The sequence below is a fragment of the Crocodylus porosus genome, unplaced genomic scaffold (genome assembly GCF_001723895.1).
Source record: "Crocodylus porosus isolate Cpor-Errol unplaced genomic scaffold, CroPor_comp1, whole genome shotgun sequence".
In the NCBI taxonomy this organism is placed as follows: domain Eukaryota; kingdom Metazoa; phylum Chordata; order Crocodylia; family Crocodylidae; genus Crocodylus; species Crocodylus porosus.
In genome coordinates this window covers 134,575,393-134,592,270 of record NW_017728931.1, presented here as the reverse complement: position 1 = coordinate 134,592,270, position 16,878 = coordinate 134,575,393, and the positions used below count along the sequence as shown (strand labels likewise).

Below are 16,878 nucleotides of genomic sequence, written 5' to 3'. Positions count from 1 at the left end.
CAGGGTCATGTGTGGGAGGGTGGGGAGGCTCAGTTGCGGGGAGCACACCTTGGAGGCTTAAATCCGGATGGGGGGGGCACTGGATTTTTTTTTTTTTTTGGGGGGTGGGGGGGCGCTGGGAAGAAGGGATGCAATCTGGAATACACACACACACCCTGAGCAGTGCTAAGTTATATGGGGTCACCATGGCTGGAAATGCTGTTGATTCTGCTGGGCCCAGCCCACTGAACTATATAGGAAATCACGAGCCTTTGGCTCGATTAATATCATGCGTGGTTTGTACTATATATAAAGTAGGTAAAAGGTGCTGTTCAAAAAGTGGGTTTATCGAGTACCTGTGCTGAAACTTGCAGCAGTTTCCAAAAAAGTAAAATGCATCAGTTCTGGATGACCTAAGTCTATGGGCACCCATAATAACTTCCCTACATGCAAAAAGACATGTTATTTCAAGCCAGCCTTTTCAAATTTGCCCCTCACTTCCATGTGCTCAGGAAGAGCAGGGTGTGATGGGAAGGGGCTGCAGGGGAAAAAGAGCTGGGGGGGGGGAGGTCAGAGGGCATGGAGGCCACCTGACAACCCCCCCCCCCAGTTTTATTTTCTCTGCTGTAGCAGTAGGAGGAGGAAAAATTCAAGGTAAGCCTCCAATAATTAAATTCTGTACCTGAAAAATTATAACAAATTTATTAATTTTCCATATATATATAATCTAATTGGGGGATCATCTTGTATTTGAGTAAATACAGTATTTCACAATGTCAGCTCACTGGCGAGGTGTTAGATACTTCACTATAACATACATGTTTTCCTTTTCAGGGATTTTATAGACATGCCTAGCTAAGTCATGGAATCTCTTTCACTGGAGGGTTTCAAGAAGAGGCATCTTTCTGGGGGATGTCTGGTGGCATCTGTCTGGTGTACCCTACATCTCTGCAAGGGGCTACACTAGATTACCCTTGAGAGCCCTTCTAACCCCAATTCTGTATAAATCTATGCCATGAATACAAAAGTAAAATACTTGGCTTTCACAGCATCTTCTCATGATTAAAAAAAAAAAAAACCCCCAACAATTTCATGTGATCCAGTATTCCCTTTCACTTGCTCTAAAATAAAGCTTCTCAAATTGTACATCCACGAATGGAGCAACCACAAATAATTTTTGAATATTCACGTGTAACATAATAAAATTAGCCAAACTTCATAAATGCATTAAATACTATAGTACTGAATTGTACTTCATAGCACTCTGACTAAAGTTGTGGCCATGCTCACATACTCATTCCCTCCTACTTTGGAGTTTCAAACGATCACTTTTCATAGCAATAAAGTAGACCTACTTCCCCTTCAGAACCACTGCTGCTCCAACAGTCAAGCAAAAGGGCTGCTGTTGGGACATACAATGTACCCCTGTGTCTCAGGGCTAAGTATTCTCTTACACTGTACAAAATCAAAACAGTCGCATAGAAGCAGATAGTCATTTCAAGTTTGGCCCGATCTCTCATTCAAATGATTTAAAAACCGTTTCCCACTAAAAGCATTCACCATCCATCAAAACAACATTCAACGAGATGAAGAGAGAATGATAAACAAAAGACTTCTGGGTCCTACTCCAAAACAGTTATAATAGCAAATTGGCAATTATCCTACAGCACATTTTTAAGTTAGCAACCAGTGGTATGAGACCCAACACGGCTGCTCATTCAATGCAATCTTTTGAAAAAGAAAACCGGTGATCAGCTTGTCGGGTGCCAAAATGAACACAATGAAACGCTGTTCTCCAAAGCTGCTTCTTACTTCATAGGCAAACAGATTCTTCTAATGTACTGGACATAACTAACCTAACAATAAAGTTTTAAAAGGTAGAAATAATTTCACTTGCAAGAGGAATTGCCCGGTATCTTTTAAAAATTTTCATGAAATGAAAGTAAATATAGTAATAAATAGCATTTTTGACTGGAGTTTGAGTGATCATGAAATCTACTAGTTCAGGTTACTCCTTACCAAGGTTTGTTTCTCACTCTGACTTCCTTCTAGTATCATGGAATAGTAAAGTGAACAGCCCAGTGAAAAAACTCAAAATGTTGTGACACTAATTGACTGCTGCAAATAACCACACTTGGGTTAAAAGATTACTTGAGAACTGAGATGATTTAGTTAGAGTCAGAAAGGATCAAGTACTTCAATTCTACAAATAACACCTGTAAGTGTAAAAGTTTACAGCCAAAAACACTGCAGAAAGACAGGGATTCCACTAAGAAGCTGAATACATCCATTCAACAAGGACTGAATATTTTAATAACCAAGAGCACCGTATGAAGGAAGGATTATTTTGTCCCTGTACTTCCAAAAACACACTGGGTGCCTATACCCATGTTCCAGGGCCGGCAGGGGCGGGTGGAGGGGGAGAAGGATCGTTTTAAATAGAATGGCTCTCAAGCACCTGCGACATCACATGCATTCAGCATCCCATGTTTCAAAACGGCAGCACATGTGCCACCTGAAACTCATTCAATGACTTCAGTTAAAGTTCACCCACTGCCATTTTGAAACACAGGGACGCTGAATAGATGCGACACAGAGGCTGCTGGCACACATTAATTAGCATGCTCCAGCAGACTTGATTAATTTCATCTGCTCCAATGCGTGCTAATTAGCACGCATTGAAGGAGACATCCATCACATGTGTAGGTTTCCACTAACAGTCAAACTAGGGGTATCAAACTCATCTGCCCCTATGGCACATATGAAATGGTATGGCACCAGTCCGTGGGCCACGTCAGTCCCATAAACTACCTTTACACTTGGGATCTGGAACCACTACCACTGTGGAGCTGTGTAGCATGGCCCTGGAGGCCCAGTTGGCAGTGAAACAATCCTGAAACAGCATACAGCCACACCGGGGGATGTGCTGCTCATGGTGGCTGCTCTGCTAATCTAGGACAGTGTTTCTCAACCTTTTTCACACTAGGACCCATTAGCATAACTAACAGCTTGCCATGACCCACAGGTCTCTCTCCCTCTCTCCTCTTCCCCTCCAGCTGCTGCATCCAGCCCCCTCCCTCCCTCTTCCGCTGCCCTGCTGCATGCTCACCATGCCCCTGCCTCCCTCCACTGTGTGGTGGCTCCATGCAGAGCTGCTGCTCAGCAAACTGGTCCCCAGCCTGTACTGGTACATGGGATTGTTTCATCCTAAATGCAGGACTTTGCACTTGTCCTTATTGAACCTCATGAGATTTCTTTTGGTCCAATCCTCCATTTCGTCAAGGTCTCTCCGAATCCTAGCTCTACCCTCCAGTATATCTATCTACTACTCTCTCCAGCTCGATATCATCTGCAAACTTGCCGAGAGTGCCCTCCATCCCATCTTCTAGGTCGCTGATGAAGAAAAGACATTGAACAAAACCTGCCCTAGGACTGACCTCTGGGGCACACCACTTGATACCGGCTGCCAGCTAGACATCAAGCCATTAATTACTACCCTTTAAGCCCAACTATCCAGCCAGTTTTCTGTCCACCTCACAGCCCATTCAGCCAGCCTGTACTTTCTTAGCTTGCCTGCGATAATGTTGTGGGAGACCATGTCAAAGGCCTTGCTAAAGTCAAGGTATACCACATCCACAGAGCCAGTCATCTCCTCAGAAAAGGCAATCAAGTTGGTCAGACATGACTTGTCCTTGGTGAACCCATGCTGACTGCTACAAAATCAACTTCTCCTCCAAGTGCTTAGAAATGGCTTCCCTGAGGACCTGCACCACGATTTTGCCAGGGACTAAGGTGAGACTGACTGGTCTGTAGTTCCTCAAATCCTTCATCTTCCTTTTCTTAAAGACAGGAACTATACTTGCCCTTTTCCAATCATCCGAGACCTCTCCCAATTGCCATGAGTTTTTAAAGATGATGGCCAGCGGCTCTGCAATCACATCAAACTCCCTCAGCACCCTCGGTTGCATCCTGTCTGGCCCTGTGGATTTGTAGATGTCCAGCTTTGCTAAATAGTCCCTAAACTGTTCTTTTGACACTCCTGGCTGCTCCCCTCTTCCCCAGACTCTGTTGCTAGGTGTAGCACTCTGGGAGTTGACCTTGCCCATGAAGACTGAGGTGAAAAAGGCATTGAGCACTTCAGTCTTTTCTGTATCCTGCCATCAGGTTGCCTTCCCCATTTAGTAAAAGACCCACAACTTTCCCTGATCCTCCTTTTTTTGCCGACATACTTGTAGGAACCCTTCTTGTTACCCTTCACATCCTTTGCTTGTTGCAACTCCAGTTGTGCTTTGGTCTTCCTGATTTCATCCCTATATGCTCGAGCGATACTCTTATACTCCTCTCTAATTGCTTCTCTAAGTTTCCACTTCAGTGAGCTAAAACACAAAAAGGAAGCATATAGGAAGAATTCCCTGCTATGCTAAGCTGATCTTCTGCCATACTTGCTAGTCTTCCTGCTCATTGGGATAGTTTGTTCCTGCACTCTTAGTAAAGTTTTCTTAAAGTACAGCCAGCTCTCCTGGACTCCTCTCCTGCTCAGACTGGCTTCCCAGGGGGTCCTGCCAATGAGTTCTCTGAGCAAGTTGAAGTTTGCTTTTCTGAAGTCCAGGGTCCTTACTCTGCTGCTCTCCTCCCTTCCTTTCCTCTGCATCCTGAACTCAATCATCTCATGGTCACTGCTGCCCAAGCTGCCATCCACTACTACATTTCCCACCAACTCTTCCCTGTTTGTGAGCAGCAAGTCAAGAGGAGAGTATGTCCTTAGTTGGCTCTCCAGCACTTGCACCAGGAATTTGTCCCCAACACTCCAAAAACTTCCTGGATTGCCTGCACACTGCTGTATTGTTCTCTCTGCAGACGTCAAGGTAGCTGAAGTCCCTTGTTAGTATCGCTGGTGGACACACGGATGAGCAGCATGGGGTAGTAATCAGAGGGCTAGATGAGTCTCACTAATCCTTCTGTGACATCACAGATCCACGCACTGGGCAAGCAGCAGAGCTTCAGAGACAACAGGTCACATTGATACATGGGTGTTTCCATCCCCCACAGAAGGAAGTCTCCAACTACTACCACCCATCATTTTGTGGTGGAAGTGGTCTCAATCCTTCCCACCTTGAGGAGGCCTGGCTTGTCCTCCTCCATCAATAAAACATGCCCCACCTCTTCTGTTGCTAGGGCTTCATACTGTTCTTCAGGCAAACTGCTGCAGGTGGAGATGAAGACTTCAGCTTCCTATCAGGTCACAAGCTTCCAAGTTCCATCTTCCCAGGGCCCCATGCCCCATCCCTTCTCTAGCACTGCCTTTGGCAGTCCTTCCTCCATAGTCTTAAGAGTCTTGTTCAGTACTGAACTGATAAAGTTCTCATGGCAGAGGATGCTTCAGAGCCTTGCCACCTCCTCCTGTAGCTCTCTTACCTGCTTCCTGAGGGACACTACGAAGAGGCACTGCTCACACTGTCCCTCCTGGCTGTCACTGGAAGGAGCCTGTAAGCCAGAGTCTTCAGAGTGCCAAATTAGGACCTGGGTGCAAGTCTCAACAGTGAGTGGTCCTGCCTGGACAGGCACCTCACAGGTGCAAGCAGAGGTGGTGGCAGCGGTTCTAGCAATGAAACCTCTTCCAGTCATTTCTCTGGGTTGCTTAATCCACTGCCTTGCTCTTGCTACCTCAGGCCTTCCCTAGCAAATTTGCATGTAAAATGGCCTGTTTACTGCTCCTTGGTCCCAAAAGGTTTCTTTTTCCCCTGCTTCCTCTCTCTCACCGAGCTTAAAGGATCCCCTTCAAAGAGGGGAGCAGCAAACTGACCTGCAAACTGCTTCCCTTGTTTGCTTGCTCCCTGGTCACCATGAGAGTGTCAGTTCTGGTACATTAGAAAAGTTAAAAGTCCCTCAGGTGTTTTCCTCCCCCATCTACAATGTAGACAAATCACCTTCATGTTCAGTGTTCTTCTAATTGCCTCAAATTAATGCGATACATGGATTAATTATAGATCAAAAATGCAAAATGGTAACAGTGTCCAAATGCATCATAATATCAGTAGTAAAGAACACAAGTACAGGGGTTAAGATGCAAATATCAGACACTTCTTTCCCCCCAAATTGTTTCTTACCTAGTTTTATTAAGAATTCTCGTTCCAAGTCTTGTACCTGCCTGACAGCTTCTTCCAGAGAACTGCAGAGCTTTATCTTTGGTCTCAGGAGTTCTAGTGTATCGCTGATCATATAATCAATGTCAATAGGAAAGGGATGATCTTTTGTCCACACATCCAAACTTTTTTTCCACCAAACGTATCTCTGAAATATAAAATATCCTAACAAGTTATAGAATATATGTGCATAAACATATACACAATATTGCATCCTGAGCTATTTTATCACAAACATTAAAGACCATGTATAAGCATGCAGTTTATTACAAACATTCTAAAATTATATATCTTGCATAAATATTTTTAAATAATTCAAAGCAAACCCTAAAACAGAAAATCCACATGACATCTTGAAGTGTCAGTCCAAAATTTAGTTACATTTTGACTATACAGGTTATATACAGCTTCATAAATGAGCTATAACAACTGACAAAGTGAATTTTATGGCCACGGGCTCATTTTACTAGAACTGCTTTTGAATTATTATGGTAGTAGATACTGAAAGTAGATACTAAACATAAACAGCTTTTAAAGCTCTAGTTCTTTCAGAGCTGGGCACCTAGTGACCTCCGAGCCTCTAAAAATGCCTCCCACCTTAAATGCTTGGATAAATATGGCCAAATACAATTTATTTAAAAAAAAAAAAAGATGAAGTTCAGCATATGTTCTAACTTTAGATCAAGGCAGATTTAGTTTCTGTCTTTGGCAGATTTTGCTTCTTTCCAAATCTGTATCCTCCTATTATGAAAATCCCTAGAGCAAGCTAGCACATGGACCTTTCAGAATATGGTATGTAAAATTCAAACTCAAACTCAAACTGTGCTCTTACTTATACAAATGTACTTAAGAGAAGGATTTGAACAATGGGGTGGCAAAAGGGTACCTGAAGAGGGTATGAACAGCAGGAAAGGCAGTAACATGCAAATGGGAAGGAACCTGGCCTGACTTTCCACCTTCCAGGTCTAACCATCTGATCAAATGTGATATGGGTTTTTTGGAACTCAAACACTTGAAAACAATAATATTAAATAGAATCATTTCCCAGCTTAACCGCACGCTGATGAACTGAGTCAATATCTAGACCAACATGCCAGAATGCTGGTCGTCACACAAGTCTAATTCCTCTTTTAACTGCCTTGTTTTCCTTCCATTTTTGTGCAACTTGAAATGGAACAAGAAACTATAAGCACAGCAAGACATTTATACTATGAATATATTTCAAGATAATTCACTGAGTTACCATACTAACATCTAGCTATACCTGACATCTAAATATTATTTTAATATATTACACACATTAGTTCAGATTGAGATCTCAATATAAAACATTTAAGGAGGTCCTTAATTTAATGATGTGAGTAAATCCCAGTGATTACTTGTACAATTAACTTAAGCCATTGTGAAATGCACTGCTGAACAAAGGGTCCAAGCAATAGATATAAAAGTTCTAAGCACACTATGAATAAATAAGATAACATGTAGATAAAAATACCTGACACATTGTAAATATAATAGTTTATTCATACCTGAAAATAGACAAGGAAGCAGTCAAGTTTCCGTTTGCTGGAGCCCCTGTCAAAATATTGCCCACAGGTATCAAGTATGGTGCAAACCAGCCTAATTCGGAAAAGGTGTTCTGGAGGGTCCAGTGGACTAGAACTACCATCAGGGTTTACGCCAAATGATGTAAATGAATACAGAGTTCGAAATATTACAGCTGACTCTACCATTCGGTAATTGTAAAGTTCCCCCAGGAACTTGGCACTGCTGATCCGCCGCTGGTTAAACTTGGGCTGGTTAACCTTAAAAGAAAACATCCAGATTTAACAGTTTATCTTACTTATTTTTACACTTCTACACAAAATGATTCAAAAGGGGCTTGGACAAAATCATGGAGGACATGTCCATCAGTGGGTATTAAAATGTACCACATTAGGGCTGCAGCCTCAAAAATTATCGGACTTCCTAAGCCTCTGAATGCTTGAAGCTGCAGGTGGAGAGAAGTAATGGATTGATCAGTCTGGATAGCCATACTTAGATACCCTTTTCTGAAGTATCACTCAGAGAGTAAAAGGAACAGAGACCTGTAGTCTAACTCAGTATGGCATTTCTTAGGTTCTTGCATTCAAAAAGAATTTGTTAGAGACTGTAAAACTGATTATAAAAACTCAAACCTACAAAGAAACTTGCTTTTAATAACAAGCAACCTCCTTGATATCTGGAACAGCCTACCCAGAGAAATGGTGCATTCTCCATCCTTGGAGGTTTTTAAGATCTGGCTAGACAAAGCCTTGGTTGGGATGATCTAGTTGGGAATGGTCCTGCTTTGAGCAGGGGTTGGACTGGATGACCTCCTGAAGTCCCTTCCAACCTTAAATTTTAAATTTTATATAATAATTCGCTGCAGTAAAATGTAAAGATGGATTGAGTTTTACACAGTTCATATATCAAATAAATTTGGCCTATGAAGTACTGCAGGTAGCGCTGGAACCTGGCCAGACAGTAACTACTTTAAAAGGTTACATCCATTATCTGCATCATTTGAAATACTATATCTGGTGTTCACTACCACCATCTGCCCCTGCCCCCCAAAAAGCTTCCTCCAACTGTGAGCTCTATCACATTATGGGCTAATCACCTGTAGCTTGAGACTTTAATACTAGATTTGAAAATCATCATAAATACAGTGTAGGAAACAATTCTGTGCGACATGGAAAGAATTGTTCCAAGAACCTCTTCCCTTTTTTCAAATTTCTTTCACTTTTAAGATCTGCCGTCAAACAAGAAGCTGAAAACAAACACAAAAGTACACACACGCGAGAAGTTAAGTTTACAAAGGTCATTTTTTACCTCCATTCCTAGTCGAATATCTTCTAGTACTCCATCCACCACATGAATGCCAACATCCTCTTGGTAAAGTACCAATCCTGCTAAGAGGTTGGCTACACAGTGAATGCTATTATATTTCACATTCCAGATGTTGATCATGCAACATATAACATAGTCTTTCACTTCCGGGTCCTGCCAGGGCAGCTTGCGCATTTGTCTCAGGACCTAAGACAGGATTTTTTTAAACATACAATTCAATAGGTAGAAGTTCAAACTATGCCATCAAAATTAAAGGAAATGTTGGGATATTTATAAATAAAGAGCTGGTAATGGTCTTACAGGGTGCATACAGGTATTTGGGGAGGTTAGATGCGTTAAAAATGGCCACCCAATCTTAATTTGCCCAGGTATGAACCTTACACTTAGATCCCAAGTTAGGTTAATTTAAGTGCAAACTATACAGAAGTTCAGGGCAGGCAGATAAATCTAAAAACGGCCAAAAATCTAAGTTAATAGCATCAGACTATTTTTAGCCCCCCTGGCTCCCCCCATGCCCAGACAGACAACGTTCCTCCCACCTGCAGACCAGCCAGCCCCTCTCCCAGCCCACTAAACCCCTCCCCTCATCCTGCAAGCTGCTTCTGATACTAGTTTTACCAGCATTCACTAGTGCCTGGATCTGAGGAAATAAGTTGGGCCAGGGGAAGGGGCAGGTGGGAGGAGGTAGGGGTTGGCAGAGCTAAAAATAGCCCCTGGTTCGGGGGGGGAGGGGAAGGGGGTAGGAGAGCCTCCCCACCCCCCCAGATCCTGCCAAGTCTCCCAGACCCCAGCAACACCCCTCCACAGACCCCACCTGCCCCCCCAATTCTCCCCCCACCTATGATTCCTACCCCCAGGAGTCTACTGTCCACCCCAATCCCTCCCTTGGTAATCCTCCCAGCCCAACTTACTTTAGATTGGGTGGCCTTTATTAACTTGATCAAACTCCCCCCCAGAAGTGCATGCACCCATAGTCATTACAAGTTTCAGGTCAAAAGAATTTGTGATCTCTTATTTAAAAAAAAACACAACCCCCACCTCCCACACATACTTGGCAATGGTTCGATAACACATGTTACTCAAAAAACAAACAAACATAATGGACAGATTACTTAACTCACAGGGATACAATCTAAAGTCTACTCCATGGGAAAGACTGGTGTCATTGTGGAAACTACCTCCCTTTCTTATAGATTCATAGATACTAGGGTCAGAAGGGACCTCAATAGATCATCGAGTCCGACCCCCTGCATAAGCAGGAAAGAGTGCTGGGCCTACATTACCCCAGCTAGATACACATCTAGATACACACATTCCAGGCAGCCAGCAAGAAACAACCTTGATGGAAGTCCAAGCGGGAGAATAACTAACCAATACAAATACCAAGATCATTTTCTATATTATGGTTCCTGGAGTAGGAAGTACCCAAGGGGGCCAAAAACAGAGTTTTTATGATCTCTGACTATAGATCTAGAGATACAAGTTTACAGTTCTCACTGAAAGCCACTTGCTGTTCACCAGGCTAAGTGGGAACGTGTGATGTCACTCAGATGGTAGAGTCAAAAGGTGGCTGGCTGGCTAGGCTGCTAGCCACAGCTCTTCTTGGTGAGCTGCTGGCTACAGAAACTGGCATATCTTAGCATACCAGTCTCTTGGGCCACCTCAGCTGGGATAGACAATTGACTTTTAGTCTATTTTGACAGTATGGAAGCTGATAATGTATCCTCTTTTTTGGTATAATCCATGATTGAAGGCTTGTTTTACACAGGATCAGAATTAGCTGGAATTTGTAGGATACTAGAAACAGCAGAATTATCCTAGAGGAAAGTGCACTGAAAAAACAAGACTAATAGAAAATGCTATGTTTTTCTCTTGAAGTAAACAGCGATGTAGCAAAAGACAAGTAGAACTGAAAAGGAAAAAAAAAAACCCTCCACAAAGCCTAAAGCCTAACCTATACCTAAAATTGTTTTAAATGTGAGAAGAAGAAAACAGCCTAACACAGAAAAATCTGAAAACATACAAGTTATAAATCTGAACTTTTGATACTAGATTGATGTAGGGCTTTACTAATTTAACAGTAGCTAAGGATTTTATTCTTTCTGGGTGTGTGCTATCTATTGTGCTTAATACTATTAAAGAGAGAGAACGGAGAATATAACTGGTCTGACTAAACTGCAGAATGCAAACATCTCCAGATGCTTTGGTACTGCACTCATTTGGCACTTAATAATAAGGCATAACCTGGATGTCTACGGAGAAGCCAAGTAATACCTCAGACATGCTGCAGATTCTCCAAGTTTTTCTTAAAGACAACCTTTATTACTAGCTTGTGAAGTTTTCAGTTTCTAGCATGATTCAATCAGATCTACTATCTTTCCCTTTCTGGAAGCTGAATGGCTTATAGCTGTACCTCTGCTTCAATATTCGTATGGACTTGTACTAAATATTTTTCCTAATTGCATACACGTTTCTGTGAACTTAACAGTTCAGGAAACGCATCCAACTCCAGCATAAACCTAATGAACAGAGCAGTTTCTCCTCTGCTGGGAACACTAAATAGCAAACCCACTCTGCTGTGTTCAAACTTTCGGGATCACTTCAAAATCTAAATTCAGCTCTGGATAGTTCAAAACGTCTTGCCACTATTACAGTGAATGAATCAGCCTTTTACTTATAGGTTCTAATAAGCCCATAGAATTATGTTTTGTGAAAAACAATTTCATGAACTAGAACAGCGGAAATGTTGTGGCATATCACAACTGTCACATGCAACACCATGGTACACAGACTCACCTTCTCAGTAGTGACCTTGGAAAGATCTTTGTAGAGAAGCTTACGAATATACTCCTGCAAAGGTGGGCGTTTCTTTTTCACAGTTTTTTCAGCCGGAGGGGGATTACAGTAGTAGTAAGCATTCTCCACCATTGTGACATATCGTGCATCAAGATGCATTGCCTGCTTCTTTCTCATCATTTGTTCCTGGAAACAAAAAACTTGTAAGTTGAGATACTACATTTTCATAGATTTTCACAAAGTTTGTGGGGCTTCAGAAAGGAAAGCGCAGAGAAATAAAGTCACTAAATTTTTACAGCTGTGTTGAAAGCTTCAAAGTACATACAGCAAAAGCTTTGTTATCTGACACCCATAGGGAATGGGGGGGAGGAGGGGTGCTGGATAACCAAATATGCCGCACCCTCCTGCCGCATCAGCATGCTGGGGGACAGGAAGGGGAGCCCCACGCAAGCTACTATGCCTTGGGCCATGGGGGCTCGACAGCACAGGCTGCTTTGCCCTGGGCTGTGGGGGCTAAGCAAAACTGGAAGTGCCACAGTGGGCCCTTACGGTTTCGCTTTTACCATGCTGACCAGCATGCCAGTTAATAGAGCATGCCGGTTTATAAGGTGCCGGACAACGCAGCTTTTGCTGTAATTAGTTCTGCATTATCATTTTCAAGATCAGAATTATTTTCATCCATATTTGTATAAGAACCATGAAAAAAGCATAAAGACTTCACTTAAACTATAACTTGAAATTTAAAACCTCCTATTTATTTATATTATGATGTTGCTCACCCTGAACAGCTGAAAAGCTTACTACTGCCTAGGACAGGTAGAAATATTAATGGAATTGAAATACTGAAAACTGAATTGCTATAAAAGATTCCCCACATTTATTTATTTATTTTACAGCAGGCTGAGTCTCCCCATAGGCTATACTAGGGTTCTATATTTACTTTCCTTATGCCCTGGCATTTTTCCATCCCCCTGTACTTTCTTCCCTGCTACTGTAGTCTTCCTTAGATTAATAGCCGAATATCACACTGGAGGGCCATTTCAAGAAGAGTGGGACCTGTTCGAGATTAAATTCTATGTGCATATAGATTCCATATCGCGAACACTGTTCCTAATGTCATAACTGTTTTTGTTTCTTTGTGTGATCCAGCATTTTGTTCCTATTTCTTTGTTCATGCTTCCCCAACTCTGTTGGCTGTTAAGCAATTATGCAAAAAATGCATGCATTCCTAAACAAAACAGAAGAATAACTGATTTTTTATGCCAAGATTAATATGCATTGCGGACTTTAGAATAGTTTTGAATATGTGAAAGTTGGCCCAGGACAAAAAATACCTAACTCTGGATGTCCATGTATTAGGAAGCCAAGTACCAAGCACATTATTAAACCAAGCACAGTATCCACATTTAACCTGCTCTTGTTATTTTACAGCATCAGGTCTAGGTATCATCAGAACTCAGGCTTTTTGTGTTTTTCTTTCCTCCACACGGACTATTACTGAACTCAAAACAGTCAGCTATTCTTCACTCTGATAAGACATTCTTTTCAGGTAGACCAACCCTGCTAATGAGAAAAGTTCAAATGTTTTCATACCCTAGAAATCTGGTATGACATTTTCTCTCATTTTTTTCTGCTAAGCATGATTTAATGGCAAGCTTATTTTATGAAGTGTATGGCAATACAGAACTGGCAATTACAAACAGTCTATTTCTCTCTCCTGAAACTTAAACCTTAGCTGCTTATTCTCTCAAGAGAGGCAGTAAATCTGGAATAATCAATTTACTTGACTAATACTTCACAGAGCATTTTTCTTCTAGATTGTGTACAGTCTCCTGCCTTGAAATCTCAGAACTACGTCATTTTACATTTGTAATCATCCACCAACCATACTGATCCTTAAAATAGAAAGGCTTTGTCCAAATAACATATCCTCTAAACTAGCAAATTTACCTACAGTTACTGTACATCTGTTAAACATTAAAGCAACTGGCTACAATCTTATTAACAAGTCCTTGGTGAAGCATTAGGCAGTCAGCAGCAGTTTCACAGTAGCTAGGGTCAGGAGGGACCTGAACAGATCATCTAGCCTGACCCCCGGCCACAGGCAGGAATGAATGCTGGGTTCACAAGACCCCAGACAGGTGATCATCCAACCTCCTCTTGAATAGTTCTTATCTGTTACTCTCTGGGAGAAGCTACAACCATTGAGGTGCTGAACAGCTGGACTCAGTATGGCCTTTGGATCGTCTCAAAGGGGTAAAGTGGGGGTGGTAAGTCTTGGGCAGCCTCCACTCTTCCATAGTCTCGCCTAGGCATACGAGTCGAAGGTCTTGGTGTGATGGTTGCAGGACTCAAGACAAACGGATAACAGGCACCTGACAAGACCTCTAACAGATAAACCATGATCCAGAAGATTGATGGTTGCCTACTACTTACTATATCTAGGTACACAAAGTACAAAATAGAAAAAAAAGTTGTTGAAAAATTGAAATCACACATGCTGTAATAATGATTATTACTATTTTTTTCCCCCAGCATGCCTCAAGACATTCACCACTTGTGTTACATTTCAAACTTAATGTTAAAGTAAAGCAGATCACAGACAAGCTGGCCAAAGGGTTTGAAACAAGTGCTTTTTTTTTTTTTTTTTAAAACTGGTTTGAAAAAGTAATCTTTACTATTATATCACTACCTTGTATTTTATTCAGAAATAATAATGCATACTGCCTGTAATAAAAATGATGCCTGTAATAAAAACATATTTAAAAGATTATGTTTCAATTAAAATATTTTACTTTTTATTCAAGAGAGAATACAACACTACAAGATACAAAGTTTTAAAGTAATAACAAAAGGTCTCTTCCTAATGCTCCAGTCAAGGCTTTCTGATCCCACCCACTTGGTGATCTCAGTCTGGCTATTAAACTCTTTCACCCAAGTCTTTGCTGCAAATTCCTTGGCTACATTGTATCTCATTAAAGGAAAAATAATGTAAGAACGATAGTACAGACAGCAACAAGACCACTCCTTAAAAGATACTAATCTCACTAAAATATCTATAAAAGAGCAGAATGCTTGTCACACTATAAAGTCTTAAAACCCTATTATGTTTTTAGCTACACATCACAGGCCCAGTACAGATCTTGAGCTTTAGACAAGAAGGTGGGGAAAAAAAACTAAACTCCAAAATACAACACACATGAAACGCTCGCAATAATATAAAATATACATGTTTTAACTATCAGAGCAGATTTTGTCAGAAAAAACACAAAAACAAAAAACAAGATACAGTGCTCAAATAGGAGCTGTTTAGAGAGCAATACAGTAACAGTACAAGTCTGGAAACCAGATCTTCTACCTTCTTTATATAAATGTTTCCTTGCATGCAACATAAGACAATGTCACCTTGCACTGCAGGCATGAGAAGAGAATTAATGTTTATAAAATAGCTTTAGACCTGCAAAGCATAAAGTGGCAAGTAAATTAATAAATAAAGTCATTAAACATACAGTAACAATACCATCAAGATACTCATGAAAGGCCCAAGCCTTTGTGACAGTACACAATCTAGTACTTAAGACATTTCGGTGCTATATAAATAATAAGGAAGCTAGGTCTACTCACTAGAATACAGGAAGGGTTAGGAGCTCATGGTTGTCTCAAGTTCTTCTTATATGACCCTGGACAACTAACATCCCTCTGTAGCAGTTTCCCCAACTCTAACATAGGGAACCTCACTTGCCCCAGAGGCACTGCCCTCCAGCACACCCTTAAAAAGAAAGGCCTACAAAAGGATGGGAGTCACCTCCAAGGAGGATTATTCTGCACTGGTCCGGTCCCACAGGGAGCAAACCAGGAAAGCCAAGGCTGCAACTGAACTCCAACTAGCTTCAAGCATCAAGGACAACAAAAAGTCCTTTTTCAGATGTGGGGGAGCTAGAGGATAAGCAAGGGCAACATCGGACCCCTGATGAACCAGATGGGGCAACTGACAACTGACGCCCAGGAAAAACAAACAAACAAACAAACAAACAACCTATTAAATGGGTACTTTGCATCAGTCTTTCAGTAGTCTCATGGGACACCCATGCCCACTACAGGACAGGGAGGTCCAGGTGAGGGAGATCCCCTGCCCTCCATTAATGCTGACCTCGTGAAGGAACACCTTGAGAGGTTCGATACCTTCAAGTCAGCCGGCCCTGACAATCTACACACCAGGGTGCTCAAGGAGCTGGCGAGCGTCATAGCCCAGCCTCTGGCATGGATCTTTGAAAACTCCTGGCACTCTGGTGTAGTGCCCGAAGACTGGAAGAAGGCCAATGTGGCGCCTATCTTCAAGGAAGGAAGGAAAGTGGATCCGGCAAACTATAGGCCCATCAGCCTGATTTCTATCCTGGGGAAGATCTTAGAAAAGTTTATTAAAGAGGCCATCCTTGATGGACTGGCCGACGCCAACATCCTAAGGGATAGCCAGCACAGGTTTGTTGCGGGTAGGTCTTGCTTGACGAGTCTCATTTCCTTCTACGACCAGGTGACCTATCACCTGGACAAGGGAGATGAGATTGATGTCATATATCTTGACTTCAGAAAAGCCTTCAATCTGGTATCCCATGATCACCTCTTGGCGAAACTGGCCAATTCTGGCCCTGGGTCCACCATGATCCGCTGGCTGGAAAACTAGCTCCGTGGTCAGACCCAGAGGGTAGTAATTGATGGAAGTCACTCATCATGGTGCCCTGTGACCAGCGGGGTCCCTCAAGGCTCTGTCCTTGGACCCATATTGTTCAACGTCTTCAGTGATGTGGACATTGGACTCAGAAGCAGATTGGCCAAGTTCACCAGTGACACCAAACTTTGGGGCAAATCATCCACACCAGAAGACAGGTGGGAGATCCAGGCTGACCTGGACAGACTCAGAAAATGGGTGGACAAGAACCTGATGGTGTTTAACACCGAAAAATGCAAGCTTCTCCACCTTGGGAAGAAAAACCTGCAGCATCCTTATAGGCTCGGCAGTGGTATGCTGGCTAGCACTATGGAAGAAAGAGACTTGGGGGTCCTGGTTGACCACAAGATGAACATGAGCCTG

The 16,878-nt window shown here is 42.2% G+C and overlaps 1 protein-coding gene across 2 annotated transcripts in view; it reads right to left on the bottom strand.

Annotated features, from left to right (window-relative positions):
* UPF2 (UPF2 regulator of nonsense transcripts homolog (yeast)) overlaps positions 1–16,878 on the bottom strand; it is a 95,063-nt gene that overhangs the window by 23,269 nt on the left and 54,916 nt on the right. For both annotated transcript variants that reach the window (XM_019543708.1, XM_019543707.1), the window contains exons 12-15: positions 11,790–11,975; positions 8,976–9,179; positions 7,652–7,927; positions 6,087–6,270 (exon numbers count right to left, since the gene is read on the bottom strand). In XM_019543708.1, coding sequence (XP_019399253.1) covers positions 6,087–6,270; positions 7,652–7,927; positions 8,976–9,179; positions 11,790–11,975 — 850 coding nt within the window. The remainder of the gene's footprint in view (positions 1–6,086; positions 6,271–7,651; positions 7,928–8,975; positions 9,180–11,789; positions 11,976–16,878) is intronic.